This window comes from Nelusetta ayraudi, unplaced genomic scaffold (genome assembly GCF_046127955.1).
Source record: "Nelusetta ayraudi isolate G7.1 ecotype Tasmania unplaced genomic scaffold, CSIRO-AGI_Nayr_v1 ptg000081l, whole genome shotgun sequence".
Lineage (NCBI taxonomy): Eukaryota > Metazoa > Chordata > Actinopteri > Tetraodontiformes > Monacanthidae > Nelusetta > Nelusetta ayraudi.
Window position 1 is genome coordinate 399,917 of NW_027466131.1, and position 27,852 is coordinate 427,768.

General features: G+C 48.1%; 1 protein-coding gene across 4 annotated transcripts in view; it reads right to left on the reverse strand.

The window, feature by feature from the left end:
• The window catches only part of LOC142900288 (partitioning defective 3 homolog), a 165,460-nt gene that overhangs the window by 110,848 nt on the left and 26,760 nt on the right, over positions 1–27,852 (reverse strand). For all 4 annotated transcript variants that reach the window (XM_076044489.1, XM_076044488.1, XM_076044487.1 and 1 more), the window contains exon 2: positions 24,777–24,878. In XM_076044489.1, the coding sequence (XP_075900604.1) occupies positions 24,777–24,878 (102 nt within the window). The remainder of the gene's footprint in view (positions 1–24,776; positions 24,879–27,852) is intronic.

The following is a 27,852-nucleotide window of genomic DNA, read 5'->3' on the forward strand; positions in this document are numbered from 1 at the left end:
ATCAGTGGTTTGGAGTCATGATGCAACCTCACGAACTGCAAATCACGCAAAAGATCCACAGCGCCCCCTTCCGGTGAGCGCGGCTGACCGGTTCCACCCATTAGGATAAAAACTGTATTAAGACACCCCCAAAAAAAGTCTCTTGGGCGAACAAACCTTAGACCGACAAGAAGTTGACTATTTGAATTCAGTGCTCATTTTAGTTTGTTTACTTAGCCCCCCTGATGTGAACAAACCTTTGTTTCAGTGATGATGTGGTTAATGGGGACCGAGCGGTTCCTGACTGGCTGCAGCGCTCTCTACGTCACACGCTCCTTTCTCCCGATTGGCTGATGTGGCCGCCCAGTCGCCGCAGACGCACCCGACCAATTCTCAGTTTGCTTCTGACAATTAAGACACCAAGTGTGTAGGTATAATATTGACGCAAACGAACCGAGAGTTCAAAAACAAAACAATCATAATAATGAGAAAAAACAAAATTACATTTTAAGACCATCAAGGCGACAAATTAACACCACGACTTGATAAACAAAGCAACAATTTTACTGTATTTACACAACCCCATTATGATGACAAGAAAAGACACGGCCACACATCTACAATTGGTAAACGCACACACACACACACACACACACACACACACGCGCACGCGCGCACAACCCATTAAGAAGCACACTCACATCATTCTAATCCAACCCACAGCTTTCCAGCACATTAAACCTCCATTTCAGCCACATTCACACGCTGAGGCTGGTCCAGACTCCCCACTGACACACACACACACACACACACACACACACACACACACACACACACACACACACACACACACACACACACAGAGAGACTGTTTTCCCATTAGGCTCTTTACATTAATGTGGACACATTTACTGCAAATTAAAGGCTGCATCAGCCCGAGGCTAATGTGAACAACACACACTGATGGTCAAAGGCCGAAGTGGCGATGAGGAGAAGGAGGATGAAAGGGTGACGAAGGCCGGAGGGCAATGAGAGTAAAAGTTAGTGTAGGAGGAGTGTTTTTTTTTTTTTTATTTCTTGCAGCAAACATTCTCTTGAAACTGTGTGAGAGTGAGAAAGAATGTGTGTGTGTATGTGTGTGTGTGTGTGTGTGTGTGTGTGTGTGTGTGTGTGTGTGTGTGTGTGTGTGCGCGTGCGTGAGTCGTCTGCTCCTTCCCTCGTTAAGAGCTGCGTTCAGTCAAAAGAGCTGAATCAGCCCGCCCTCACCACCCCTCCGCCTCCTCCTCCCCGAGGACACCACAGAAGAAGAATCCATCCCTCCTCCGACAGCCCATTGTGCTTCCTTCTGCGACTCATGCGCTTGCAGTTGCAGCCAGAATCAGTGGCTGCGGCCGCTTCCTTGTCACCGAGAGCTACAAAGGATGCTGAGGAGGCAGCGGCGGCAGAGGCATGAAACGGAATCGCGGAGTTGATTTTAAAAACACGCAGAACCGAAGAAAGTTCTATTTTTCTTCAGGAGAAGCCACCACTCTGCAACTTCAGGGAGAACTTGCTGATAAAAACGGGTAAAAGAAAACAAAGACGAAGTATCAAATAGTAATGTGCCCAAGTGGAAACACCAGGGGGCGCAGCACACATGGAACCGCTGCAGCCAGCTCCCAATGGGCATTTTGTCCAGTGAAGTGTTCGCTGTGTGCCACAGCACTGCCCCGAGTCAGAGGTAATTGCTGCTGTTTGTTGACCAGCAAGGTCCCAACACACACAACACACACGCAACATACACACACACACACACGCAACACACACGCAACACACACACACACACACACACACACACACACACACACACACACACACACACACACACACTCTGGTTTCTGCAGCGGAGCAGAACCAGTGAGAATTGTCGATAAAAGTCAAAAGGCTCCTTTAACCCATCGGTCAAATGTCGTATCGATACATATTGACTATTGGGACGATCTTTTCGGGGGTCAAGTGTTCTTTAAGCTGCCAAGAACAGCATTAAGCATCAGCAGTCTGCAGGTCAAGTGATTGACTTGTCGGTAAAGTCCTTCACTCTGAACCTCAGAGTAGAAAAACTTGCTTCACCGACGCTGGACGGCTGAGAACAGGAGCGACTGGCGCCGCAGTTATTGATGAGTAACGTGTTTCATCGGCTGTTCCGAGATTGCTTTTAATCATTTATGGGTGTTTTGTTCGCCCACCTACGTGCTCGGGCACACACACACACACACACACACACACACACACACACACACACACACACACACACACACACACACACACACACACACACACACACACACAGCTGCAAGAAAGGCATCAACAGTGGAAAACTAAATTACAGTGGGAAAAAAGTGTGAGTCAGTCGGTGTTTCGGCAGTTGCTTGGGGCCCATAAATCATCATCATCAGCATCATCATCATCATAACTGGGGGACCAAAGATCTCCAGAGAGTGGAATATTAATATCTGAGGCGAGCGAGCGCGCGTGCGTGCCCGTGTGCGTGCGTGTGACTTATTTTATCTGAAATACTGCAGTTTAAATAATGAGCTTGTGTAAAACTCTGCTCTGCATCATCCGTCAGTCGGAGGTTTGATTCATTCTCCCGTCAAGTAGGAATAACATTACGTCTTTGTTTTGTTTTTTTTATGTACTTGCTTTTTTTTTCTCTCTTTTTTTTAAGTGAACCAGTTTTATTGTGCCTGGTGACTGCATTTTTATATTTTTACGAGCAGATAAATGAAACGAAGTAGAGAATCGCAGTCATTTAAACAGAAGAGAACCAGCACAGAGCCGGTGATGCTGCGTTTCTGTGCTTGACTCGACGTGGTCAACAGTGACTGGCCAGCTCGTCCTCTTATCTTCTATTGTGAGTGGACTTCCCTTCACAAAAGTGAAGTCATCAGCAGAAGTCGGGGAAGGAGGAAACCGCCGCACAGCTGTGCGATCCACAACGTTGTGTGTCTCCATCTCGCTGGGTCAAAAACTGCAACCTGAAACATTTTCAGGCCCGATGGGACCGCGGACGGCAGAACCTGCAGCATCAATGGGCCATTTGTGGCTCCGCGGGGTCCATCGCTCATGTCGGGGGCTTAGTGTTAGGAAATAAAAGGCGGCCTATGACGGGAAAGCACACCCAGTACTATTTTTAAAGAAGTTGTTGGTTTTAATTAAAGGGGAAACTTGAGAATTTGTGCGGACGGGGCGTCGGAGCGACGAAACGTCTGTCGGCAGCTGCTGTCAACAGCGAGCCAAGAATGTGTCTCCCGACAGGCTGATGAGGTGGAGAGTTAAAAAACATTCCGCAACGGGAACCTTGACGCTCCAAGCGCAGGGCAGACAGTTTTTTTTTCCCCCTCCACGGGCCACCGGGACCTGGACGGCGGTGAAATCCATCCATCCATCATCGGGGGAGGACAGAGTGCAGCGCTCCTCCTCCAAACACTCTCTTTGATTTGTTACCGGGCAGATTACATGAAATATTTGGCAGCGTGGATTTTTTTTTGTTCCTCCCCTCTCTCCTACAGCAGCAGAAGCAGCGTATATAATCCAAAGCGCTCTGCAGCTCCGGATCACCTCCTTCATCAGCAGCAGGCGACTTTTATGGACTCCACGGTGGAGAAGCACCTACCTGATGTTTTCACACGCGGCCGAGTCACATGGTTTGGATTAGGGGACGCCTCCAGTAAAACAGAACCGCATGCGTCTTACAATCGCAGGAGCTTCCATCACGTGGCTCCCAGCCACTGGGCCGTAAAACGCTTCAGAAATTGTTGCAGGAATAGTTTTACAAACTTGGCCGAGTCCGTGGGGAAAAGCTGCTGGCGAATGTGAACCAGACGTTTGAGGTTTGAAAACCACCGGACCTAAATGTTATCCCAGCTTCCTGTTTTCATCTGACGGGAGAAAAGCTAACTGGAAGCAGGCAGACAACAAAAACACAAGCGGAGACGTTCGACTACCAACCGAGCACCACCGGCGCCCGCGTATCACAGCAAACCAACAACAAATCATTACACGCGGCAATGACGGATGACTGTGCAAAAAAACATGCTACGAAATGTCATGTTTTCGTAACAAAAACATTAAACTACGACATTAAACACCAGAGGATTTTTTTTTTTTTTTTGTCCAAACTGCCTTGCATAGCTGGACAATTGCTAAATGTAAATAGTAGTAAAACATTTCCAAGGCCAAAATCAGTTACAATGAACATTTCGCATGAATGTCAAAGAAAAGGATTGTTTCAAAACCTGCAGCACTTTCTGATATTTCTAACGCAAAAGAAAGGCTGCTGTGCTGGACAGCCTGGACAGGCGGGTGGCCGCAGCAGAGCGCTGAAGGCAGCATCCGTGCCGGATATTTGAGGATTTTTCCGTCTGGTAACTGGATGATCAGACCAATCAGGCGGCTCGTTACCGCCTCGGCGAGACTAATACTTGGGGAGCAGAAGCCTCAACTCAACCCCGTCCGGGACGCGGTGGGATTAGCCGTTCAGTCAGCCGCACCTTTTTCTTCGGCCAGGACGAATCGCAGCACAAAGAAAAGGTGTGGAGGCCAAGGACAACTGACGTTGCTGCCGCTACAAAGATCGACTCATGCGGCAGAATCACAAGTGACATCGCGGTGAACTTTTCAAACGACATCACACTGACACGCATCAAGGCGTCGTCTCACACTTCTGGCAGCTGTGGATTCAAGGATCCTGCACAGTTTCCAGCAATTGTCCACAGTTAAATGTGACAACTTTAAAAGGACAGAGTAGCCCTTTTTCTTTCCACTAAAGACCACATGAGGTCTTTGTGGGAATAGACGGCAAACTGTTTGAGAGAGATGAGGCAAACCAGTTTTGATAAATTAACTTATCTTTTCTTGGATTCCAACCCAGAGCTTAATTATCCAAACAATAATAAAGTCAATAGTCAGAAGAGATCAAATGATTTGAATCGAATGCTTTTTTTTTTTTCCTTTTTTTAATGCCAGAACTGGTTCGAAAGACTCAACTCTGGTCATCACGTTGGCTCGTTCAGTCCGCTGCAGCAGCTAATCTGACCATTCTGGATATTTGGAGATTTAAGCACACACGCACACACACGCACGCACGCACGCACGCACGCACGCACGCACGCACGCACGCACGACCGGAGAGCGATGACAACCTTTCAGTGGAGCAAAAAGTCTTTCAAGCTGCTGAAAGCTGATAGATGTGGCTACAGAACAGAAAGGACTGCGACAAACACACACAACTATGTGCACGGTCTCCCTCTCCCACTCCCTCTCCCACACACACACACAGAGGCTATTTCCTGTGGCCAAACACCTGAAAATGCACCGTTAACCCATTTCTGAAACCTCTGTGAGAGAAGATTGTCCTCTGGCTCGGAAAGTAGAGCAAAGTCCTTCCACTGTGAAAGGCTCAGGGCAACGTCGGCTGTCTAGACGCGCGCACACACGTGCACGGCATGCATGCACACATACACGCACTGAGATTAATATTCTCGTGCGAAAGCGTAACTCAAAATGAAGAGCAGCGTGGCAGCAATTAGTTTGAATTAATCCAGAGATTAATGTAACCTTTTTGCAGCGGCGGTCCTATTAGCCTGAATAAACCGAGCAGAGTCACAAGATTGATGTTTGCATTGATCAGAGCTCGCCGCAGTAAAGCACAAAAACTTCCAAGAAAAAGGGGAGGGTGACATTCCTTTAAGTCTAAAGGGAAATGGCAGAGTGTGTGTGTGTGTGTGTGTGTGTGTGTATTGGGAAAAGGTGGTGACGGGGATAAAGGGTGGGTGGTTAGCTAGCACGCTAATGAGCGCCATACATCAAATGCTATCACTGCTAATCACTCTAAGGGCTATATTTAGCCAGTTTGCTTCAATTACCTGTTTTTTTCTACCTACAGAAGCTGTGTGTGTGTGTGTGTGTGTGTGTGTGTGTGTGTGTGTGTGTGTGTGTGTGTGTGTGTGTGTTGAAATCTAAAACCCTCCTGCTTCAACCGATGCAATGTTTTAAACCCATTTTCTTTTTTTGCGCAGCAGCATTTTGACATGAACGCAGCGGTTGTAAACCAACAGTACATTCAAGGTCAACAACAAAACAATGGCTGCATCAAGACACATGCAGGATGGTGAGGTGCTGGAGACATTGCAGCAAATGTTCCCACTGAAGTTTTGGTTTTGCGGCATCAACCAAGCAAGGTTTGGGACGTCTTGTCCCGATTTATAGCAGCAGTACCGTCGAGTGTCCAGTCGACTGTTCGCTCCATCAGGTTCTCGTCTTCCGCTGTTGATCGCGTGGGAGCGAAAGTGATGGTAAACAATGCAGGACAACGGAAATACTCTAAGACTCTTCATTTCCTCATTTGGACACAAGACAAACAACCAACACAAGGCATCTGGAAAGCGACACCATTCGTAACCGCCAGCAGCATTTGCTTGGACTTTCACCGCCAACATCTCAGAATTAGTTCACTTCCTCCCTGAACCCGGATCACCTTCCTGCACTAATAACCACCGACTCCTCGAAACACAAACCTTGAAAATCCCTTTCAAAAATATTTGTCTTCCCAGATCAAATCAAAAAGAGAAAGAGAGACAAAAAAAAAACCAAGAACTAAACATCTCGTCTTCTCGTCTTCAAGTGGCCACCATGACCGCAAGTTTTTGCAGCCCGCTTGTTTGTTACTCTGCTCTCCGAGACAAAGCAGATTTATAAGCTGAGCTATAAAAAAAAAACAAGAGAAGGGGCCACGGGTCCTTGAATCGCAGGAAGGAGGACAGAAAGACGGGGGAGGCGGGGAGGTCAAAGGGTGGAGGAGAGGACGAGGACGGAGGGATACACTTGAAGATGGGAAGACAAAGCGAGGGATGAAGATCGGCTCCGTGGACCCGGCCAGCGCTGCTGCAACCTGGACTGTTTCCTCTCAGAGTGTTCGGCTCAGAGCTTCGGCCAAGCAGCCAACTGGACCGACTCTCCGAGCCAGACAGGAGAGTACGTGAGCTGGCGAGGCCACGCAGCCGTTGCACAAGCAACACCACGATCCAGGGGAAAAACTTTTTGGGAGTAATAAATCAGACTAGTGAGACAAGTTTGGGAATCGAGGAGGTGGGAGTGAGGGAAGCCAAACACTGAGCAACATAAACAGATATGAGATGGAGCTCAGCGGCGCAGATATTCCAAAGAAAAACAAGAAAGACACATTTTTTTCCCTAAGAATTCTTTAATGACATTTTGGGAGGAACTGGCTAATGTCAATATTAATCGATGCTTCACAAGTGGAAGCACTTGCAGTGTTATTATTAGCCTGTCACACTGGAGGAATGCATTCGCAGTATAGGGTCAACGGTTCAACGCTGAATCGCTCTCTTTTCAACTGGAAATCAATCTCTGCTCTCATTCATTCATCCAAATGTAAGAAATGTCAACGCAAATGTTTTTGCATTTCCATCATAACATGTTCATGCACTGAGATGAACTGTGCACTGACTTTGCTCTTTGTTAGAACTTCCAAGTGATTGGAAGGGGGCAAAAGATTGAGTCAGTGCCAACACCTGACCAGTATTCTGGCCACCTACCTGAGAGGGGCAATGTGCCCTTTGTGACATCACAGATCCCAGAGACAGGGAATGTTTGCGTGACGCTGCACCTTTGAAGCCTTCTGCAGAACGAAGATCCAAGACTAACACATAGGTTCTGGAGTCTGACCTCTTACTTTGTCCCATTTTTTCCAATACAAACTAAAAACCAAGCTGCTCTGACCTGACCGAACAACCTGCAGCAAACTGCAGCACAGGGATTCAGGAAGGATTTTTTTATGTATTTTATCTTATTTTTTTAAGTGAGTTTACGAGCCCGACACATCTGTTGGAGGGTTCGGAGGCTTCAGACATGCGACTGGTCCACTGCCAGGCGGAGGTGTGGTAAACCTGCTGTAATTAAGGGCCGAGGGAGCGTCGCGGGAGTGACGGACGATTAATGAGAAATTATAGTTCTGATGATGCTTCCCTGAAAAAGGAAAGAAAAAAAAAGGGGGGGGGGGGAACAGGACTCCATTTGAGAGTAATTACATCTCATATGGTTTCATTAGCACGACTCCTGCTGGATTAGAGGAAATTACAATTTGCAAAGGGAGGAGGATCAACTCTGCAGGGATTACCAGCCATTGGAGGGCCATCGCGCACACGCGCGTGCGTGCGTGAGTGTGTGTAAAATCACTCCGACTCCAGTTGTTTGTTGGAAATGATTACGTTTTCAAACCGTTGAAATGAATCAGCCTTCAGTAGCAGCTTTAAAGTGACTACGCACATAACTGTTCCCAAAGTCAAAACGAGCCAGTAGAGAGCGCTATGTTAGTGGGGGAGGTGCTGCAGTTCTACCCATTATAAAAAATAAAAAAAACCCTCCTCAAACTGACTCATCATGTTGATATTGCTGAACAGCACCGTCACAACCCTAAGAACTGGTTTGTAGAAGCTGCTCATGTTGATTATTTAACAGCCTGAAGCTTCTTTTTTTTTTGCCAAGTCAGAGGTAACAGCCCGAGGATTTTAAGATGCGGCGGCTAGTTCAGGTTTTAATCCACACTTTGCTGGAGGATTTTCCCTGCCCGAGTCCATCTGCTGAGTCCACAGTGTGCTGCAGCTGGTCCAGACACGTCCACACAGGAGTTAGCGCTGAAGCTAATAAAGTAACCAGAGATTCATCTCCACACACACACACACACACACACACACACACACACACACACACACACACACACACACACACACACACACACACACACACACACACACACACACACACACACACACACACACACCAAAATCCCATCACGGTATCTCCCCCGCTTTCATCACCTCCATCCCAGGAGAGGAGCTCCGCCGCTGCGATCTAATTAAGGACTTTTTGAGCGGAGCTCAAATGAAACTGTCACATCAAAGTTGCTGCAGGGACGGAATGACACGGATCAATAAGGCGGAGAGCTTTCGGTGGATCATTCTGCGCCTCTCCTCCCAGCCCCAAGGCTCTGGAGGGGAGCAGGGGCCAACCTGGGCTCAGATCAGAGCAACAAGAAGTGGCGGCGATGATGGGAGAGGTCAAAAAGGGAGGGTGACAAGGTGCTACTTTTTGAAGCGCTGGTACTCAACAGGCAGGTAAGAATGAGAATTACATATGATGCAATTCTAAAATAGTTGCTATTAAGCCCGTAGGGGGAAGTGCTGAGGAAGGCATCAAGACGGCAGTTTATCTCCTATTTTATGAGGCTAATACAACAACACCGAGTACTATGCAACGCAAGATGAATAAACAAGACAATACTAAATTTGACAGACTGCACATTTAAAGGTCCAGGCTGTAAAATGTTTAAGGAAGCGCGCGTGGCAGCGCGTTCATATTTAGGCCACTGTCAGGAGGGCTTCCTGAAATACTGGGCTTCCTTAAAAAATGGCAAGATGGCAGCCAACTAGGACCAAGACCCTTATTGCTCAATGTACATTGTAATATATAGGGTTTCAAAATAAGGGTAGGAAACCAAATGACTTTTATTGTACTACGAGTATACCCTTTTATTAGTGTATTCACGGGCAGTATATTAAGCTTTTACCAATATAAAAATCATAAATCAAGCCACATTTTACACACTGGACCTTTAAAACTAAGACATTTTCCTTACGACGGCACTTTAATCGAGCCCCGCAAGTGGGAATAAAGAAACTCTACCAGTTGCTGAAGCTGCAACGCCCTCACAGGATCCTTTGACGAAACCGTGAGAGCACTGCAGTCGGCACAACTTCCGACTTCACCTCTGGCCCGATGTGAATGAGGATTGAATCAAGTGTGGCAAAGCAATTGATTCCTCAGCGAGGGTCTAAAACACCTAACAGCCGGCCGTGTGGCCGGGACTAATGTTTGATAAACTCCAACACCATGTGAACAAACCTTCCTTCCTTCCTTCCTTCCTGCCAGGCCTCCTCCTTCATTATGCATCAGCCTACGTTGAAGTGACAAAGAGCAGATGCAGCCGCCGGAGGACGGAAACCCCTTCCTGCTCGCCAATCCGAGCAGCTTCCGCTCTCATTCGCGCCACATGAAATATTTACATTTTGCCTGGAAAAACTAATCGGCGTATCCCGCCGTACATGCTCCGTCGCCACCTGGAACTAATACAAGTGCTTTCAGGGCCAGTTTGATATAATGTAGCACTGGACCTCCTTCTCCTCCGTCCGTGCCAAACTCTTGACATGCATCATTTCGCTGAAGCGGCGGAGCAGACGGTTCTTTAAATCCTGCCTTTTCCCTCTGCGACATCCTTCATTACATCCACCGTCGTTCGGCGAAATAAAGTGGCGCCCTCTGCGGAGCAGCGGCATGCTGAAATACTTCGACTGATGACTTGATGGAGCGCCCGGGGGGCCAACGGTGCGACCCGCTGCTGGTGAAATAAGCACTTTTTTTCTGGGGCCAAACGGAGAAACAGAGAGAATCTGAGGAGGACAGCAGGCAGACGTGGGCTCAACTCACTGAAAGAACAAAAGGAGAATCTCGAAGCGGAGATCAGAGCAGAGTGTGCGATCCTGTTTGTCAGGCTGTGATAGTTGCAGTGCTGCTGCTGCTTGAAAAATACAACTGGAAATGCAGGCTGAACCTTTCAGCCCCACCAGTTGATCTTTGATGTTCTCACAAAGCGTCCGAGGAACTTCAAAACTTCACCCTGGTGTCGGCAAAGTCTTGACTGGTGGCTTTGGACGGTAAGAAAGTGTCACTTTGAGGTTTTCGCCTCTTTCACATCTCTCCAGTCCAATAAAGTATAAAAACGTTGACTATGATGAAGATTTTTTTCACATTGCAACCATCCGTCTCAACTGTCGAACAGCTTAGAAAGCTGCGAGCCAACACCAACAGTGTGCGCTCAAATGCAGTTTTGCTTGCTTATATTCCGCGGTTGTGCAACTATGCCGCACAGACTGGCAGCTACAGGGTGCCGTGATGTTCCCGTTACGTTTTCTGCCAAGAAAAATAATGCACAGTAACTACAACACCGGAGCGTGCGAGAGCCGTCTGGACGCAGAATATTGCTGGGTTTCATCTCCACTCTGGTGAAAAAAAAAACCCACAAAAAAAAGCAGCTCCAGAGTTTATGTTCCCAGGGTCGTTAAGAGTCGGTTGGCGCAAAGCCCCGATCTTCGTTACAGCCGCACTGAAATCGTTGCATCACTCTGGTCTCTTTGGCTTCAACTCAAACTAATCGACACCGTCAGGCCAAGAGTTCAAGTTCGCACCCCGCCCCCCCCGTAGCAATGCGTGGTAAGGCCAAAGTTCTAATTATGGGCATGAAAGGCAGCAGAGGAGGTGGAGAAGATCGCAGGGAAAAGACACTCCACTAAAGAGTCACTAAAGAGTTTGGATTTATCTTGTATGTGAGATGGCCATGTGGCTCCGGCTCCCCCTCCTCGGAGGAGGACCCCGAGTGGTCCGGTTATATTCGGACTGGAGCTTTTGAAGACGGACGCCTGAAAACCAGGACATCAGCCATCAGCCGTTCAGCTGCAGGACGCCACCGTTCAGTACGTCGCTCTCCAACAAGACCGATGTGGATGTTGATGCCCGGAGAGAAGAGCGACGAATCAGAGCAGTTTCTCTGCTTCGGCAGCCGTCACAGAGGCTCTCACGCTGACGGATGAGCAGCTTTATGGACGCCATTAAAGCTGAACGACGTCGCTTACGCAGATGATATGAAAGGCCTTCAGGGCCGGCTTGTAAAACAAGATGATTTGGGATGATTTTTTCGAAGACGCAGTTGAAGCGGCGACAGATCCAGGTTGTTGTTGTTGGAGTTTTCGTTACAGAGATTGGCCGGCGTGCAGCAGTGTTGCGGTGAGAAAATCTGTCTTCAACCCTTCACGGCTACATCGGATGCCTTGAGCCCGGCGAGCGGCAATCACCCAGGCATCCGTATGAAAACATTTGTGTGTGTGTGTGTGTGTGTGTGTGTGTGTGTGTGTGTGTGTGTGGGGGGGGGGGGGGGGGGGGGGGGGGGGGATCTGGACTTCTTCCTGCAAGTCACTTTTACCGATTCAGCCCTAACTTGTTCTGACAGCCAGCGCGAAAACAAGACGGAAGACGGACACATCAAGAGGGAAAACCCCCAACTGAGGGCCTGACAGGTTCCTCAGAGGGGTTTGGCAGTGGAGGAATAAATACACAAGAACAGAGCTGCAGAAGGATCCGTCATAGGAGAGATGAATCTGTGAATCTGGGTTGTAAAGCAGGGTGGAGTCGTCTGGGCCATTTCTACTTATACTACTTTCTACTTTTAGGTTTTATTCATGTGTCAAGGCATATTTTGAGGGGTTTTAGCTGAGGAACCAAATATGTACAACCTTTTTTTTCTCCATAATTAAAAAAAATAAAAAATAAATCATGTCATGTTCCATTAAACTCCAAACAGTTTTCTCTTACTCATTCTGATTCATCATTTCCTGAACAGTATGTGAGTGAGGAGCAGACACCTAAACAGGAACCTAACTAAGCTTTTTTTTTTTTCTGGTGTTCATTGAGCGACCTTCTATCTGGGGAACGTGAAAGATTCATCGAGTCTGAAACCTCGCCAGTCCATCTTGAAACAATCCCCTCGGAAACAACTTCTGGCCTGTCGCCATGTGAAAAGGACCAAATGGGGTCCTTCTATTTGTGACAAACCAGGGAGCAAGCACGTTAGACGGCCAAGAAGTAACTGCAAGCCGGGCTGCTGCTTCAAAGCTCAGCTGGGGTCCAGCAGCGACCAATCAGGATCATCATCTGGTGAAAGCAGATGAGCGCCCTCTGGAGGTTTCTTCCCACATGGGAGTTTATTCCTGGCCACTGTCGCACTTCGCTTGCTCTGGAGGGCTCAGTTGGTTTTCCTCCAATTGTACACAGCGCTTTGAGACGCCTTTGGATGTGATTTAGTGCTGTACAAATAAAAGTTGATTGATTGATTGATTGATTTGCTGAGAAAGAGGCGGAGCTACTTGCAGCCAGCTTGTAAACAATGCCTTTGCCTGTGGTACAGTCTGTCTGATCACAAGACTTTACTGCACTGCTGACTGACTCCGCCCACCATCACGGCCAGGGCGGGGACAAATGCTGTTCGGTCCCCTCGCACCGGCAGGAAGTCTCACGCTGTTACAAACTCTCTCAAGAAATATGATTTGTCCGTGTTGACAGGCAAAAGGATTGTCCAATCGCGCGCCTCCTCCGACCAAATATTTCCTTTGGATTGTTTTTTTCCTCCTAGATAGAAATGGGAAATGAACCCAGTGCATTTGGGAAATATTCAGTGCGGAATGTGGGGTTATTGTTCATCACAGGTAATAACAGACTAGTCATCTTGCCTGTGAGTATACATGCATGAATATGCCTCCGTTCCAGATACAGCCTGTTCTACTTTCTGCCCGTCTTTCCAGATGGAGTGTGCGTTTGTGTCTGTGTGTGTCTGTGTGTGTCTGTGTCGTCAGCTGGCTCCTCTGCTGCTGCTGCTGCTGCTGCTGTCACAGATTGCAGAGGTTATTTCATAAAGGTTCCATCTCCTGGCCTGCCTCCCGCCCAATCACATCGCTCTCCTCCAGCTAATCTCATTTCCAGCAAGCCCGCGGGACAGTGTGGCCGTCTCTGCTGCTAACTCTATCCCGCAGCAGCCTGCAGGCTCAGTTAGGCGGCAGAAAACGTGTTAGCGGAGGTCGAGGCCGCCGCCTTTTCCCATCAAAACCGCCGACGCGGACATAAATCCTGATGCAATCTGCACACGGGCTCTTCTTTCAGAAGCTCAGTGTTTCCTTCCCGTCATCCATCCACCTATAAGTCTGAAGTTTAGGTTTTCTCGTGAGGGAAGTTGTTCCAGGTTACTTTAAAGTACCATAAAAGTTGTTGGGTTACGCGGGATTCAAAGGTTGCGTTCAGACTGCAGGAGAAATCTGATTCAAATCAGATTCCTTCATCAAATCTGGTCCTCCGGTCCGGCGCATTGGGTCTTGCGTCGCGTAGAGTGACGTCACGGACAGTCAAAACTGAGGCGTTCAGACGGAGACGCATCTGTCAAAATGCCATTTGAAACGACCTCCCAAAGGTGGCTGCAATCCGTTTTGCAAAAATCGGATTTCACGCGATTTGTGACTGCTCAGACTATAAGAGAGCCATCCGGTTTCAATCTGGATGGGCTAAAAATCGGATTTTGGCTGGCAGTCTGAACGAGGCGTAAATGCAAAACAGGCTGACGGGAAGGTGGCTTGAGTTCATGATGCAGGAAGTTATTTTTAAAGGCCCCATCATTTGAATGACAAGTGAATGTAAAAAAGATGAATGATTCTTTCACTACTTCCATGCTGATAACTCCTCACACACACACACACACACACATCCTCTCCATCTCTGGTGACTCCATCTATCAGCCGATAACAGGAAGTCTTGCCACTCGGGGTCGACAGCTGCTCCAGGTTTGTGCTTGCAACTGATAAAATAGAGGCAGAAAGTGGAACAGCTGGCAGCCAATCAACAACACGCTTACTCAATACACACACACACGCATGCACACACACGCAGGCATCCGGACACTTCTTAACCCCGGCCGGCGCCGACTTGGCACTTGTTGATTAGCCGTAATGGATTTAGCATACGGTGAGAGCAGCAGGGCAGTGGCCTTTTTCACCACCGTGTGTGCGTGTCCGTGCGTGTGTGTGCGTGTGCGTGCGTGTGCGTGCGTGCGTGTGCGCGTGAATGGCAGGATATCAGGGCACTCCATCACATCCACCGGCTCAACCTGCGCCTGCAGATAACGCCGCTATCTGTTTCCCCTGCCGATCACACGGACGCGGCGGCGTGAAAAAGCCCCTTTCTGCGGCCGAACAGGCGGCAATAAACGGGCGATAAGACGCCGCCGGATCAACTTCCATTTCACGCCTTTGAATAAAAGCAACACTCCCCTCCCGCTTCAAAACTTTAGAGGGCTGAGCGTGAAAAACAGGTGGGGGTTTGTTGAATATTTCACCAAGTTTCATCACTCGCTCGTCTTAAGCAACACAACAGGAATGTCTGTGATTGTGGAAGGTGATAGCGGCGGGGCTTTCGGGGCAGATACTGAGGCCGATATCAGAAGAACCGATAGTGATAATTACGTGCGATATATCGCTGGGCTTCGATCTCCCTTTGCGGATCACGCATGGATTGTTAGAATATTCGGTTCACTTTTGCCGTCATCTGCTGTCACCCGTTTCCTCCTGGGAGGCTTGTAGCTGATTGGCTAGGAGGCGCTGATGAGAGTGTGGATGGGAATTATCAATTAAAACTATCTCTTGCTTCATTTCATAAATTCATTCATTCCATCGTCCCAGTTCGAGACATTCCAAACCAAAAATATGACAACAGATTTGTTTTGAATGGGGTTTCCATTATAAAAACTGAACTAATTAATATCATTAGATATTTTAACAGCATAAATGTTACATTCCTCTTATTGTGTTTTCAGTAGCTGCCAAATTATGTTCAATCATTTAGAGTCTCTTCCATGTTAGATTTTTAACACGCCATACGTTATTTTTCCTTGGAATGCAACAGAAGCTCCAGTTTAAATGTAAACAGTGATCTTGCTTCCAAATACCAGGCTCACTCAGAAACAAACTGGATATTCGGGGCAAACAACCATTTTTCTCTCTGCGTTCAATCCATTAATACCTGCGTGTGCGGCTGGAGAGGTATTAATTAAATATTCGCTGGTGTCTTCATCAAAGCTCCAAGGAGGCGGAGGGAGGGAAGGAAGGAAGTGAGTGAGCAGAGAAGAGTGCCGGTGCCCATCACACCGCAAACATCCTGTTTATCCTCTTGTTTCTCTCTTCCTGCTCCCAACGCTGCCACTTCCTGCCGCGTTAGGAATTAAAATTCATCACCCGCCTGCACGGCGGCACGGATCAGCGAGACGGACGCCTGTCAGGACATTCCAGCGAAGAACAAGAGTATGACTGGATATTCTGAAAGAAAACACTGCAGAGAAAGTGTGTGTGTGTGTGTGTGTGTGTGTGTGTGTGTGTGTGTGTGTGTGTGTGTGTGTGTGTGTGTGTGTGTGTGTGTGTGTTTGCCGCAGCATCAGTGCGTTAATAATTGAGGATATGGAGTCTATATGCTGCTCTAAGCATCTTGTGTGGCTCCCAGACAACTGTTACACAAACACACACACAATCTTTAAGGAAAGTGACTGCACACTGGACAAACACACACTCTGCCAGCAGGAAGAGGCTGAAATATTTAAAATCACCTCCTTCCTGTCCTCCTGAGGAGATACCCCGCCCCTCCGCCCCTCCGCCGCGGGGAGACTGCTTACAAAAGGACGGAAACCTCCGAAGCCCGACACCTTGCCGGGTCCTGGGATACCCGGTGCCACACTGACCCCTGCTGGCAAAGGGTGGTAGCTCCGGAGGGGGATTTCCAGCCGGTATTAGCAGTCGACCAACGTTTCAGTCCGACGTTCAGTGACCAGCCGTCGTCTGAAGAGGAGGGTCCAGTAGATTCACAATAACAGGGCTATTTTTGAATGACCTTGATTCAAATATTTGTGAAGGAAATGGTTTGTTGTGGTACGTTTATATATGTATGTGAACTGTTAAACAAGTACCTTGAAAATGAGCATACACATTTATGGGCTCTTTATCGTATAAACATCTATGACATTGAGAGGGTTATAGGGTTACACACACACACACACACACACACACACACACACACACACACACACACACACACACACACACACACACACACACACTTAAAAGTTTCAACAGTGGGCGATGACAAATTCACATCTTTGTTCATCTTTCTGGAACTCCAGATGGGACACTCGCCCACTTTAGGCTAATATATGTACTGTATATAGAGACAGTGTGAACCAACTCACCCCAGTCAATCAACAGGCCCACATAGAGTAACAACCACTTCCTGCCTGTGTGGGTTCTTCCCACAGACCACAGCCGAGTCACTGCAGTGCCCCTCCCAACCCCTCTGGCTGTGTGTGTGTGTGTGTGTGTGTGTGTGTGTGTGTGTGTGTGTGTGTTGATAAATAGAGCATGTTTGAGGGCTTGACTGACTGCTTTATGGTCTCATTTCTTCTTAAGTGAGACAAGACGAGCCTGTAATTCATCTTACTGGAGCCTGAAGAGCAACTTTTTAAAACGTTGGCAGAAACCTCAGCTTAAAAAACAATGACCTTAAAAGTTGATGAACCTTTTTATTACCCTCCACTTATTTCTTAGAAGTTGTTTTTTCTCCATGAAAACCCGGAGGAGGTCTCCTGAAACTTGATCTCTCAGTCAACAGCACATTGAGCCAAAGTTACAAAATGAAGTGTGTGTTTTTAGTAAAACAGCTTGAAAGGTCCCATATATATTCTGTGAAAGTTGTTTTTAACCAAAAATCTGCATCTCTGACAAGAAACAAGGAGTTCTGAAGAATCCACCTGTGATGTCACAAAGGGTACCAACGCCTCTGCAGACACTTTCAAATACGTGGACAAAGTATGAGCTTCAGCAGGAGGCTATAAACAAAGGGCTACGTACTGCGAGTCACCTCGACAATTAACAGAGTGAGTGGCGAGGAGGTGGAGACGCTCCATCAGCCAAGCCAGTCCAGTTAATATTAATGACCCGAGGGAACGGCGCAGTGCAACCGCCCGGCCACAAGGGGGCAGTAGAAGACTAGTGTTTCATAATCCTGTAGCGCGATGACGATGGGTCTTTGCGAACTGAGGAGTCCAAAACTAGGCGAGAGACTTTGAACAGAGGAAGGAAATTAAAATTTAACATGTGCAGATTCAGTTTTGACAACAATCAGCTGATTCGTCTGAGAACATGTGGGTTGTTTTTTTTTTTGTTGGCAAAATATGGTGACAACAGCAGCAACAAAGAAAACGGGACGAGGCGAACAGAGAGGACACAAGGACACGAGAGAGAAGAATGGACAGACAGTGGATGGAGAGGAGGGAGGGGTAATCTTATTATCTCCAAAACACACACACACACACACACACACACACACACACACACACACACACACACACACACACACACACACCTTGTGCTGCATTAATCCCCAACCTCCCGCTGACTCCTCTCTCAGCCATTGTCTTCCTCCTGACACTTTTCTCACCACAATCAGGATTTCAGAGACACACACACACACACACACACACACACACACACACACACACACACACACACACACACACACACAATAATCCAATTAGGACTCCACAACAATCTGCCTCAGCTACTTCTGAGGATGCTTCACTTATTTACCAATAGGACTTAACAATAGGACTTAAAGTGGATGGAGCGCACCCCCATTTTAATGACATCTGGCTTGCGCTAGAAAAATAAAATCCTTGCAGGTTGAAATTCTCCCGGAATTGGGAGGTGAAATCAAAGAGGTCTAACAGACAACCAATCGCGCCAATCACCGCAATTTCTCCAGCGAGACAAGTTTTCTGAAGTGTCACGTGTGAGCCAGTATTTTGGGGTTGGCGATGCGGATGATGGGACCCTGCCGGGCGGCTGGTTTCCTCTCACCGTGTCCATGTAAGGTGTCGTCCGGCTGCCTTCATTCTGCAGCCGAGCACCAGCCCGAGTCGCACAGTGGACTGTAGTGACCTCTCCGCTAGCCGCTCCACCGACCCGTTGGGAGGCCACCGCGGGCCCGAAGCAACGCTCGGCCAATCTGAACTCCAACATCCAGCCAGAGAGCGTCTTGAGTCGCGCATCGCTTTCTTTCAAGTAAAACGCACTCCAACGGACGACCGCTGTGCTTCTGCGTCGCCGTCACTGGATCCAGAAATGCACTCGTGGTGGAAGCTGGCAGCTGAAAGCTCTAGCAAGCGCTAGCCGGCTGCAGTCAGCTTTGAAAACCAGCCGTTTCAGGAATCACAGGGAGGAGGCAGAGAAGTGGCAAAAAGGTTGCATGCAATCCACTTCCTGTTTGTCATATTTCTGGGGGAAGAGGAAGAGTTTTAAGGCCTCCCCGACGTTTCTGAGATGTTTTTACGGGCCGTTTTTGCAGACGACTGGATATTGGAGCTGCCGCCCCGGTTTCCAGCCGACTGGTTGGCCCGCAGGCTGCGAACGGAGCCGCGTTCCTGACAGAGCGTCCGTCAGTCTGAGGCCGCCCCGTTGTGTCTGCGCGGCAGGCAGAAGTTTGCGCGAGAGCCGGCGATCAACCGTCATCTTGTTCTCATTAGGAGGCTGGAGAAAGGGGAGACCGGAGGGGAGGAGCCTGGAAGAAATGAGGTCATCGCTAACCGCGGCTGGGGGAGGGCGGGGGTCGGCGGGGTGTGGTGTGGTCAGAGAAAAAAATAGATCATCATGGTGGAGCGTCTCGAGGAGGAGTAAGACAGGAAGTGGAAAGAGGCGATGATTTGCTCTGTGTAAACTTTTGCAGCTCTGAAAAAAAATCATGTCCTTGCAAAAAGGAAGAAGAAAAACCAACTCACGGCTGGATATTCCCCTCAACATTTTTTTTAAAGTCACAAATTTAAGAATAGTTAACGGTGGCGTTTATTTTAAGAGCAGCCTCATCGGCAGGTTCCAAGTGTCACCAGTAGGAGGCCTCAGTGAGTTTCACTCTCACGGTGCCCTCCAGGAATCAATGCCTACTCTGACTGTGAGATCAATGCAGTGGCAGAGCGTTTCTACACAGCTCAGCAGATCTGCTGCAATCAACTCATATCACAGCCGCCGTGCATGCTGGGAAATTCACACCGCCAACGTCTTTTGCTTTGTTATTATTATTGTTTCACTAAATAATAAATAACGATGAGTGTTAAAGTCCGGAGTCAACTGCAAGAATGATGGGAATTTCCTCATCAGACGAGAGGGGAATGCGGAAGAGATCCTCACTTTATTATGTTATATTTTTTTTTAAAAAAAGAACAAAATCACTTAAAGTTCTAAATCTGGGAAACATGAAAAGCCCTTGCAGTGAAGTTCACTGAATGTTTAATGAGTCTAGAGTCACAGCCTTTTTACTTTAAAAGCCTTTGTGTTCAGGTTTAACAGCACACTGATTAATCGAGAGCATAACAATAAGAAATAAGCTTTTCTCATCCTACATGAAAAACATGATAAGCTTGAAGGACAAATGAAATCATCATTAATCAAGACAAATGGTTTTCAGTCAAATAGAAAGTTGCAAGATGTAGGAAATGGTGCTGTGTCACAAAGGCCAAGGGCCACACACACACACACACACACACACACACACATACACACACACACACACACACACACACACACACACACACACACACACACACACACACACACACACACACACACACACACACACACACACACACAGTTGACAATCCCTGACAGGAGTCCTCAGGGTTTATTTAACCTCCCGACCGTGTGTCCAGCCGTCTCCCACACTGACAGACGGCTCTATATTCAGCTCAAAGCAGAAAACCAAGACGTCTTCAGGCTCGGCAGTGGGGAGGAAGGGGGAAAAATCAACGTGCGAAGCGAAGACGCAAATATCAAAACATATCCAGTTAGATGAGTCGAGGTAAGTTGTGAATGCATGTGCCGTTACCAAACAGAGGCTAAAAAAGATAAACACACACTTGCGCACACGCAACACACAGAGGAATGTGGCGATGGCTCAGATCAAGTGCCAACATTCTGGGTCACCATATCAGCGCGGGAGTTTATGTCGGGACGTGGCTGTCATCGGAAACCAGCCGCGTGTGTGTGTGCGTGTGTGTGTGTGTGTGTGCACGTGCGCGTATATTTTTGCAACAAATTTTTGGAGCGCTAATAAAACTCAAACTAACACCACTGCCTCTCCAAGACTGCCTCGCCACCGAGAGAGGTCATGTGACATCAAGTGGTTTCGAGGAGGCCTGGTGGTGGACGTTCAAAACTTTGGCTGCTTCCTTTCCAGTTCAACGCCGTTTTCCCCCAAGGGAAAGCAGCGTACAGGAGCCATCGCCCTCGACAACGATTTTTGCTCGTAGTGATCTTGTTGCGCGTGAAATAGATGTACATATATTATAAAAATGGCTTTGTTTGAAAGGGACGAGCCAGTTGCCAGGGTAACCAGCTGAATAATTCAGCCCTCAGATTGCTGCCACGGCCTGAGCACCATCAGCGTCCCTGAGCTGCTGCTGGACCTGCAGTAGGATTGTCCCCTGCCTCGACAAGTCTGTTCTGTGTGTGTGTATGTGTTTGTGTTAGAATGTGAGTGTGTGTGTGTGTCAGCCTGATCCAACAGTGCCACGACATCGTTTCCTGTTGAACGGCGCCACACGTCGGACGTCTGGCCCACATCTTGACTGAACTTGAAGAGGCCGCTAATTTATTGTCAGCACGTGCACGCTCTCACACACCCTGTTCGCTCTTTGGAACAAGCCTTAAAGTGGCAATACCCGAATGTTTTCACCACTAGTCAGCACATATAAACTCTATTGCAGTGTTTTCAACAGCGTTTGCAAGGAGACCACCATCGACGATGGACCTTCCTGCTTTTTGTTTGATTTCAGATCCAAAGTCAGTTAATATAAAACTCGATCACTGACGTATTTTGGCAGAGTTCTGTTTTGGATGCAAGTCCATTAATGATAGCTGACCCCTTCGAAACACCATAGGTCTGGTGTGTCACAGTCCTGGTAACAAAAGCCGCATTCAGACTGACAGCCAAAATCCGATTTTCAGCCCATCCAGGTTAAAACGGGAGGGCTTATTTTGTAGTCTGAACAGTCACGATTCACATGAAATCTGATATTTCCAAAACGGATTGAAACCACCTTCGGGAGGGAGTTTCCAATCGCATTAGAGGACAAATGTGTCTCGGTGTGAACGGCTCCAAACACTGGACGACGCCTCCGCTGCGACGTCTTTGCTACAGCAACCTGTCAGATGGGTCAATAATGTGGCCCAATCTGAACAGAGCCAGATCCCATTTGGACACTTGGACACTATTTGGACACTAAAAACAGCGTGGACAGTCAACCCTAAAAATTTGGATTTGGATTTCGGATTTGAGAAGGAATCTGATTTGAATCAGATACGCCTGCAGTCTGAACGCAGCCAAATGGCGACTGGCTAGATTTAATGTTATGTCCAGCATAATTTTAGCCAATGCTTGCATTCATTTGGAGCAGGTTTCAAGCTAGTAGCATGTGTTTTCTGGTAGGACTGTGGAAGGGCAACTGTTCCGATGGGCAGGAGGAGGACGAGGTGGAGCAGCAGCAGCAGCAGGGCGCTGGCTCAACAATGCCAGTAAAATTCAAAAATAATTGAAGGAGCCGCATCATCATTCATGATATTTTTTTGGCCGTGGCAGGAAAAATCAGCCGTGGCAGACAGAAGGATGACGAACCTACGGAAAGATGGCATCTGGAAAAACCTTCAAGTCAGAGGGAGGCAGGGGGCCATCATTTCCTGCTGACACACTGTGTCCACTCATAAACATGTTGCCTGAATGCAGCCGCGGTGGTGGTGGAGGTGGTGGTGTTGCCGTAGAAAATTCAACACCCCCCCCAAAAAATCCACAAACTTCCATGAAACAAGTCAAACACAGCTGCTGGGTCTCTGCATCTTTTCTCCCACATTGGAAACACAATCGCTGTCAGCCGACGCTGATGGAAACAGCGCAAGGACGAGGGGACAAGAAAAGCCTTAATTTAATTTTCCTCCACACTGCAGCTGCGCGAAACGACACCAGAGCACAGAAGAAGCCCCTCCGGACCTCCCCGCCAGAGGTCAGAGGTCAGCGGGGGAGAGAGAAGGCAGCTCAGCAGACGTTTATCCAGGACACTCGCCGGCAGCAGGCCGAGGCTGCATTCTTGCACACGCACACATACACACGGCGGTGTCCCTCAGCTGCAACAAACAGTGTGTGGGCCGTAACTTTGGCTCGCCGCTCCCCTTTCCATCTCCCGTACCACAAAACCGCAACGTTTACACAGCAGGACTCGGACTCGGCGCATTTGTCGGCTCCCGAGCTGCAAGAAACATCTCACTGGACGTCAGCGCGCTGCCGATTGAGACCTTTTGGCTCTGGCCGGTCTGTGTCGGCGGTGAGCTTGGAGGCAGCTGGACAGCTGGACTCCATCGGCCCAGCAGAAGAAACTCAATCGTCGCTGACGTTTCCTGCAGCTAGGGCTGCAACTAACGATTATTTCTGTTGTCGGCCAATCTATCGATTATCTTTCCGATTAGTTGATTAGTCACGATTATCTTCGTTATTTTCACCACCTATTTTGGACTTCTGTCAAAACTAACTTGCTTAAAACTTCACATCTTAGATATACTGTTGTACTCTGACAGCATACGTTTTTAAACAAATTCATGTTTACGTTTTCTAATCGTTGCAACCCTACCTTCAGCCTACTGGTGCACAACATCTCAGCCTCTCACGGTAGTTTAGCAACCACAGGAGCATAAATTCCTGTCGTTCCAGGACGGGACTTGTGCCGACACTTCCAGCGTGACCCCCCCACCCCCGATTAATCATCGGCATTTACGACGGACGAGCAAGTTCATGGGTCGCCGCGAGGGGGAGGGGCAAAAAGCTGTCAGTCACTGAGGCCAACGAGGCTGTGTGCGTGCGAGCGTGTGTGTGTGTGTGTGTGTGTGTGTGTGTGTGTGTGTGTGTGTGTGTGTGTGTGTGTGTGTGTGTGTGTGTGTCAGGACAAAGAGCCGAGTGATTACTGAGATCTCAGCTGCGATTCCGTCCTCCCGCGGTCATTAGAACAAGACGGTCAAGGAGGCGAAATGATTATTAAGCCGTAAGTCGGGCAAGTCAAGTGTTGTTTGCAGTCGGAAACGTGGCTGGAGTTCACTGGAGTTGGCACCGAATGAATACACGGGTGCAAAACACTTGTGAGTCAGAGACTTGCCACATAAACCCGGAACAACACAACGGGGGGTGGAGGGGAGAGAGACAGAAGATGGGGTGCGGCAGAGACACTCGATGACAGGTCGTCAGAGAAGAAAAACAACAAAAGAAATGCACTTGACTGCACATCAAACAGGTGCAGACATAAAACCTCTGGCGCATCGAGACGTGAACACGCAACCGTTTCAAAGAGACGTCGCGCTCACCACCGACGGCGTCAATAACCGCTGCACCTCCGGTGGCCCAGCAGAAATATTTGACACATACCTCCACCAAGAATCTCTGCCGCACTCTAGTTATTATTGTTTTTTTTGGGGGTGGGTTTTGAGCAGTTGGGGCCTCTGACGTGCTGAAACACGGTTGAACGTCCTTTAAACTAAAATTTAGTGCGAGTTTTGGTCGCTGGAGGTAAAAACCTTGAAATATTCTGCACTACAGTCGCTGGGCTTGACGGCGTGATCCACCTGTCAAACACAGCAAAAAGAACTCCCCCTGCGGAGCCTCTCAAACTCTTGCAACCATGTGACCCCCAGGACAGCTCTTGTAAACATGCGAGGCCAACTCCGCCCCCCAATCAAGGAAACCGATAAGAGCCGCTCCCGAGAACCTCTCTTATCTGACTGGCTCAGGAAGCACTTCCTCAGGCCTGCACAGCAGAGGGGATGAAAGGAACTCATTAATTCCATGAGGGTCTCGGTCAGCAGGTCGCTCCTACGACCACCGCCTGCAGTTCTTAGCTTCTAGCCCAACCCTCTCAGCCGGTCAGAGTGTGACCGAACCAATCAGGAGACTTTGCGAGGGGGAGGGGGGATTACAGCCCTAACAGGAAGCCGCTGACGATTTTCTTAAAGGCCGTCACTCACCCTGTCTTTGTCGTCTGCCACGTCGCACAGGACGTCGTCCAGGTCGAGGATGCCGCCGTCGCTGTGCTCCAGCCGGTGAACCTGCAGCCAGTAGGTGGCGTCCTGAAACACAAGAGGAGGAGCGGTGGGTTTAAAAACAAAAAAATGAAACATCCCCTGCGGTGAAAATTCAAACCGATATGTAGGGGTGCAGACGCTGCACTAATTAAGACAAATCAAAGCCGCGGGCAGGACGACGGCACTTCACGGCTGAAACCACGAAAACATCGCAGAGCAACACAAACACACAGGGGAGGCGAACGGCACCGATGACAAAAGTGGAGTTTTGTGTTTTAGACCTTTCATGGGCAAGAATTATTCTGTGCTGTGTAAAAGAAAAACAAGACAGCCTCAGTAACATCACTGAACTGACACACTTCAATCATTTTGCTATCACTGAAAGAGAAAAATATAGCAACCACTCTTGACAGCAAAGAAACGTAAACAAACAAAAGCAAACTTAATTCATGTAAATGTCGCGGGACGTACGAGGATTACGTCGCTTCACACCACTCAATGGGAACACCTGCGAATCGCAATTGTACTTCTTCGAAACGAAACATGGCTTTTATTTTGCGAGAAACGAATGGAAACTCAGCTATTTCGAGTCAAAGTTTATCGCAAGGTTGGGTTCACACCGACACGCAGGAACACGACGGTGATCAATTCAAACCAGAAGCAAAAAAAAAAAGCTTTAAATAACTTTGGAGAAAAAACAAGGTTTTGACACAAAGAAAAAAAGTTTTTGACAAAAAAGAAAAAAAAGCATTTATTTAAAAGAAACAAAGGAGATCAAGATTTCCCAAGCAAATGCAGACAAATAAATTAACTATTTTTCATGTTTTTTAAAAAAAAATAAAAGTGAAGTTGTATCTTCAGAAAAAAGCTCAGCGTCACACTAGCAAGACAAAAAAAAACGCACAAAGTCACCTGTCTGTCAACACAGCAACGCGGAGGAACTAGTGTGCGTGAACGCGTGCCTTCGTGCACGTGTGTGTGTGCGTGTGAGAGAGCTTGTTTTCACATGGCTGCGGTCATTTGTTTACAGAGGAGGGATGTTTCAAAAGGGGGGATTGAGCCTTTATGGTTCTTTTCTGGAGAGCAAGTCGTAAATCACAGCCTTTCATCGAGGCCAACCTGAGCAAACATCTCCGTCTCTCAACAGTTGGATTAAAGTGTCTGAAAAATATCAATACACCTCTCTGGAAGAAACACAAAAACAGTTTTGCGACGGGATTGTGAGAGGAGGTAAACATCCGATGCATTCAAATCGTCACGTACAGCTCATTTCTGATAAAACGAGGAAGAACAAACCACTGGCTGCTACTGGGTTGGAGCCCTTTTGCCTTCAGACCTTCAGCCATGATTCTGACGCCACAGATCCAAAAATAGGTTCTTGAAACATTCCACGTATCACCACGCAGCCACTACAGGTTTGTCGGCGTCCACGTCCAGGGTGCAAAACTCCAGGTTTTAGCACCATAGCACTATTTTCACTCCTTCAGAATTAGAGCATGTTCACCTGGTGGGGTAACATCAGTGGTGGTGGCGGTGCCAAAACCTGAGGGCCGGCCCAGTGGTAAACAGGATCACAGGAGAACAGACGGCATGAAGCACCACTTCCCCACTCAATTAGTTTTTGATGTTTCCTCTGATATCCTCCTCTGATACACATCTCAAACAGGATTCAGCAGGACTCCGGCTGCTGCCCTTGGGGCGAGATTAGCTTCGAACTGATCTGAAACCTGACAGCTCCTCTTCTCAAGCTTCCAAGAAAAGAAAAAAAAATCCTGACATGTTGCATGAAGTTCACTCGGCCTGCAGAAAGTCCCAGTAGTTTAAACAAGGTGTCAAAAGTGACATCAGCGTCGAAGAATGATTTGGCATTTAGGGAATAGCCTATTTTTTCTACTATTAAGCCATTTTAGCTCTTAGAACAGTAAACTATTAATAAAATGTACTAAAAAGTAAAAACATTATGCTAATATCATAGTGCCTGTAGAGATCTACCCTTTTTTACAAGTTTGACTTCCCTGCAGCCCATTGGCCGCTTTAATGGGATAGCCAATCACATGCCGTGGCTTCCTTCTAAACCCAAAATGAGGCATTATCCAAAAATCCAAACTGACAATGTGGCAAAAGACTACAAAAAAACCCAAAAAATCCAAACAACACACAACCGCACCCAAGAAACAAGCAAAACATTCAGGACGACAGATCAAGTTGTTTTATTGGAAAGCTTCACACGTCTCGTTAACAGGACGGAGGCGTTCCGGGCCAGCAGCAGGCCGTGTTCCAAGCTGCAGCTCATCCTCTGCTCTCGTCTACACCTTCGCCATCATCTTTGTCTTCGCTGTTGTCGTCTTCGTCTTCGCTGTTGTCGTCGTCTTCGTCATCTTCTTCTTGATCTTCGCCTTCGTCTTCACCCTCTTCTTCGTATTCGCAGTCTTCCTCGTTGTTGCCTTCACTGTTGTTGCTCATGGACCCTGAACCCCTGCGCTGGTTCTCTGACCCATTCCTTATTTCACACTATTGAAAGATAAGGAGACGCCATCATTAAGACGCTGGAAAGAAGTGGGAGAAAGCCCCTACCGCCGCCCAGCTAACTGAAGTCCTCACCTCTAAGTCGATCAGGGCGTTGTTGAAGTAGATGCGTTGGAAGGACTTGAGGTTGTCAAAGAGCAGGAAGAGCTCGAGGTACAGGACGTCATCCTCGCCGCCAACGGCAATAGCGCTAACGCCACCGACGACGACGTCACCATCAGCCTCCTCCGCCATGAACAGATCGCAGGCCTTCTTCTCGACGCCCAGGTCCTCAGAGTCGCTCGGGCAGTCCAGTGTCAAGTCCTCAACTGACATCTTTGTCGACGCAGCACCAGGCGCCACCAGACAACCGTAAAGCAAGCGGCGCAGTTGACAAGATCCATCGGAGCAGAGAGGGCCAGCGTGGTCTATATGGTAGGCGGAGGGTTCAAGGAGAATAATACAACGCGTCTCCTTTAATGTCCAACCTTTAATCTGCATCTGGCCTTTAAAT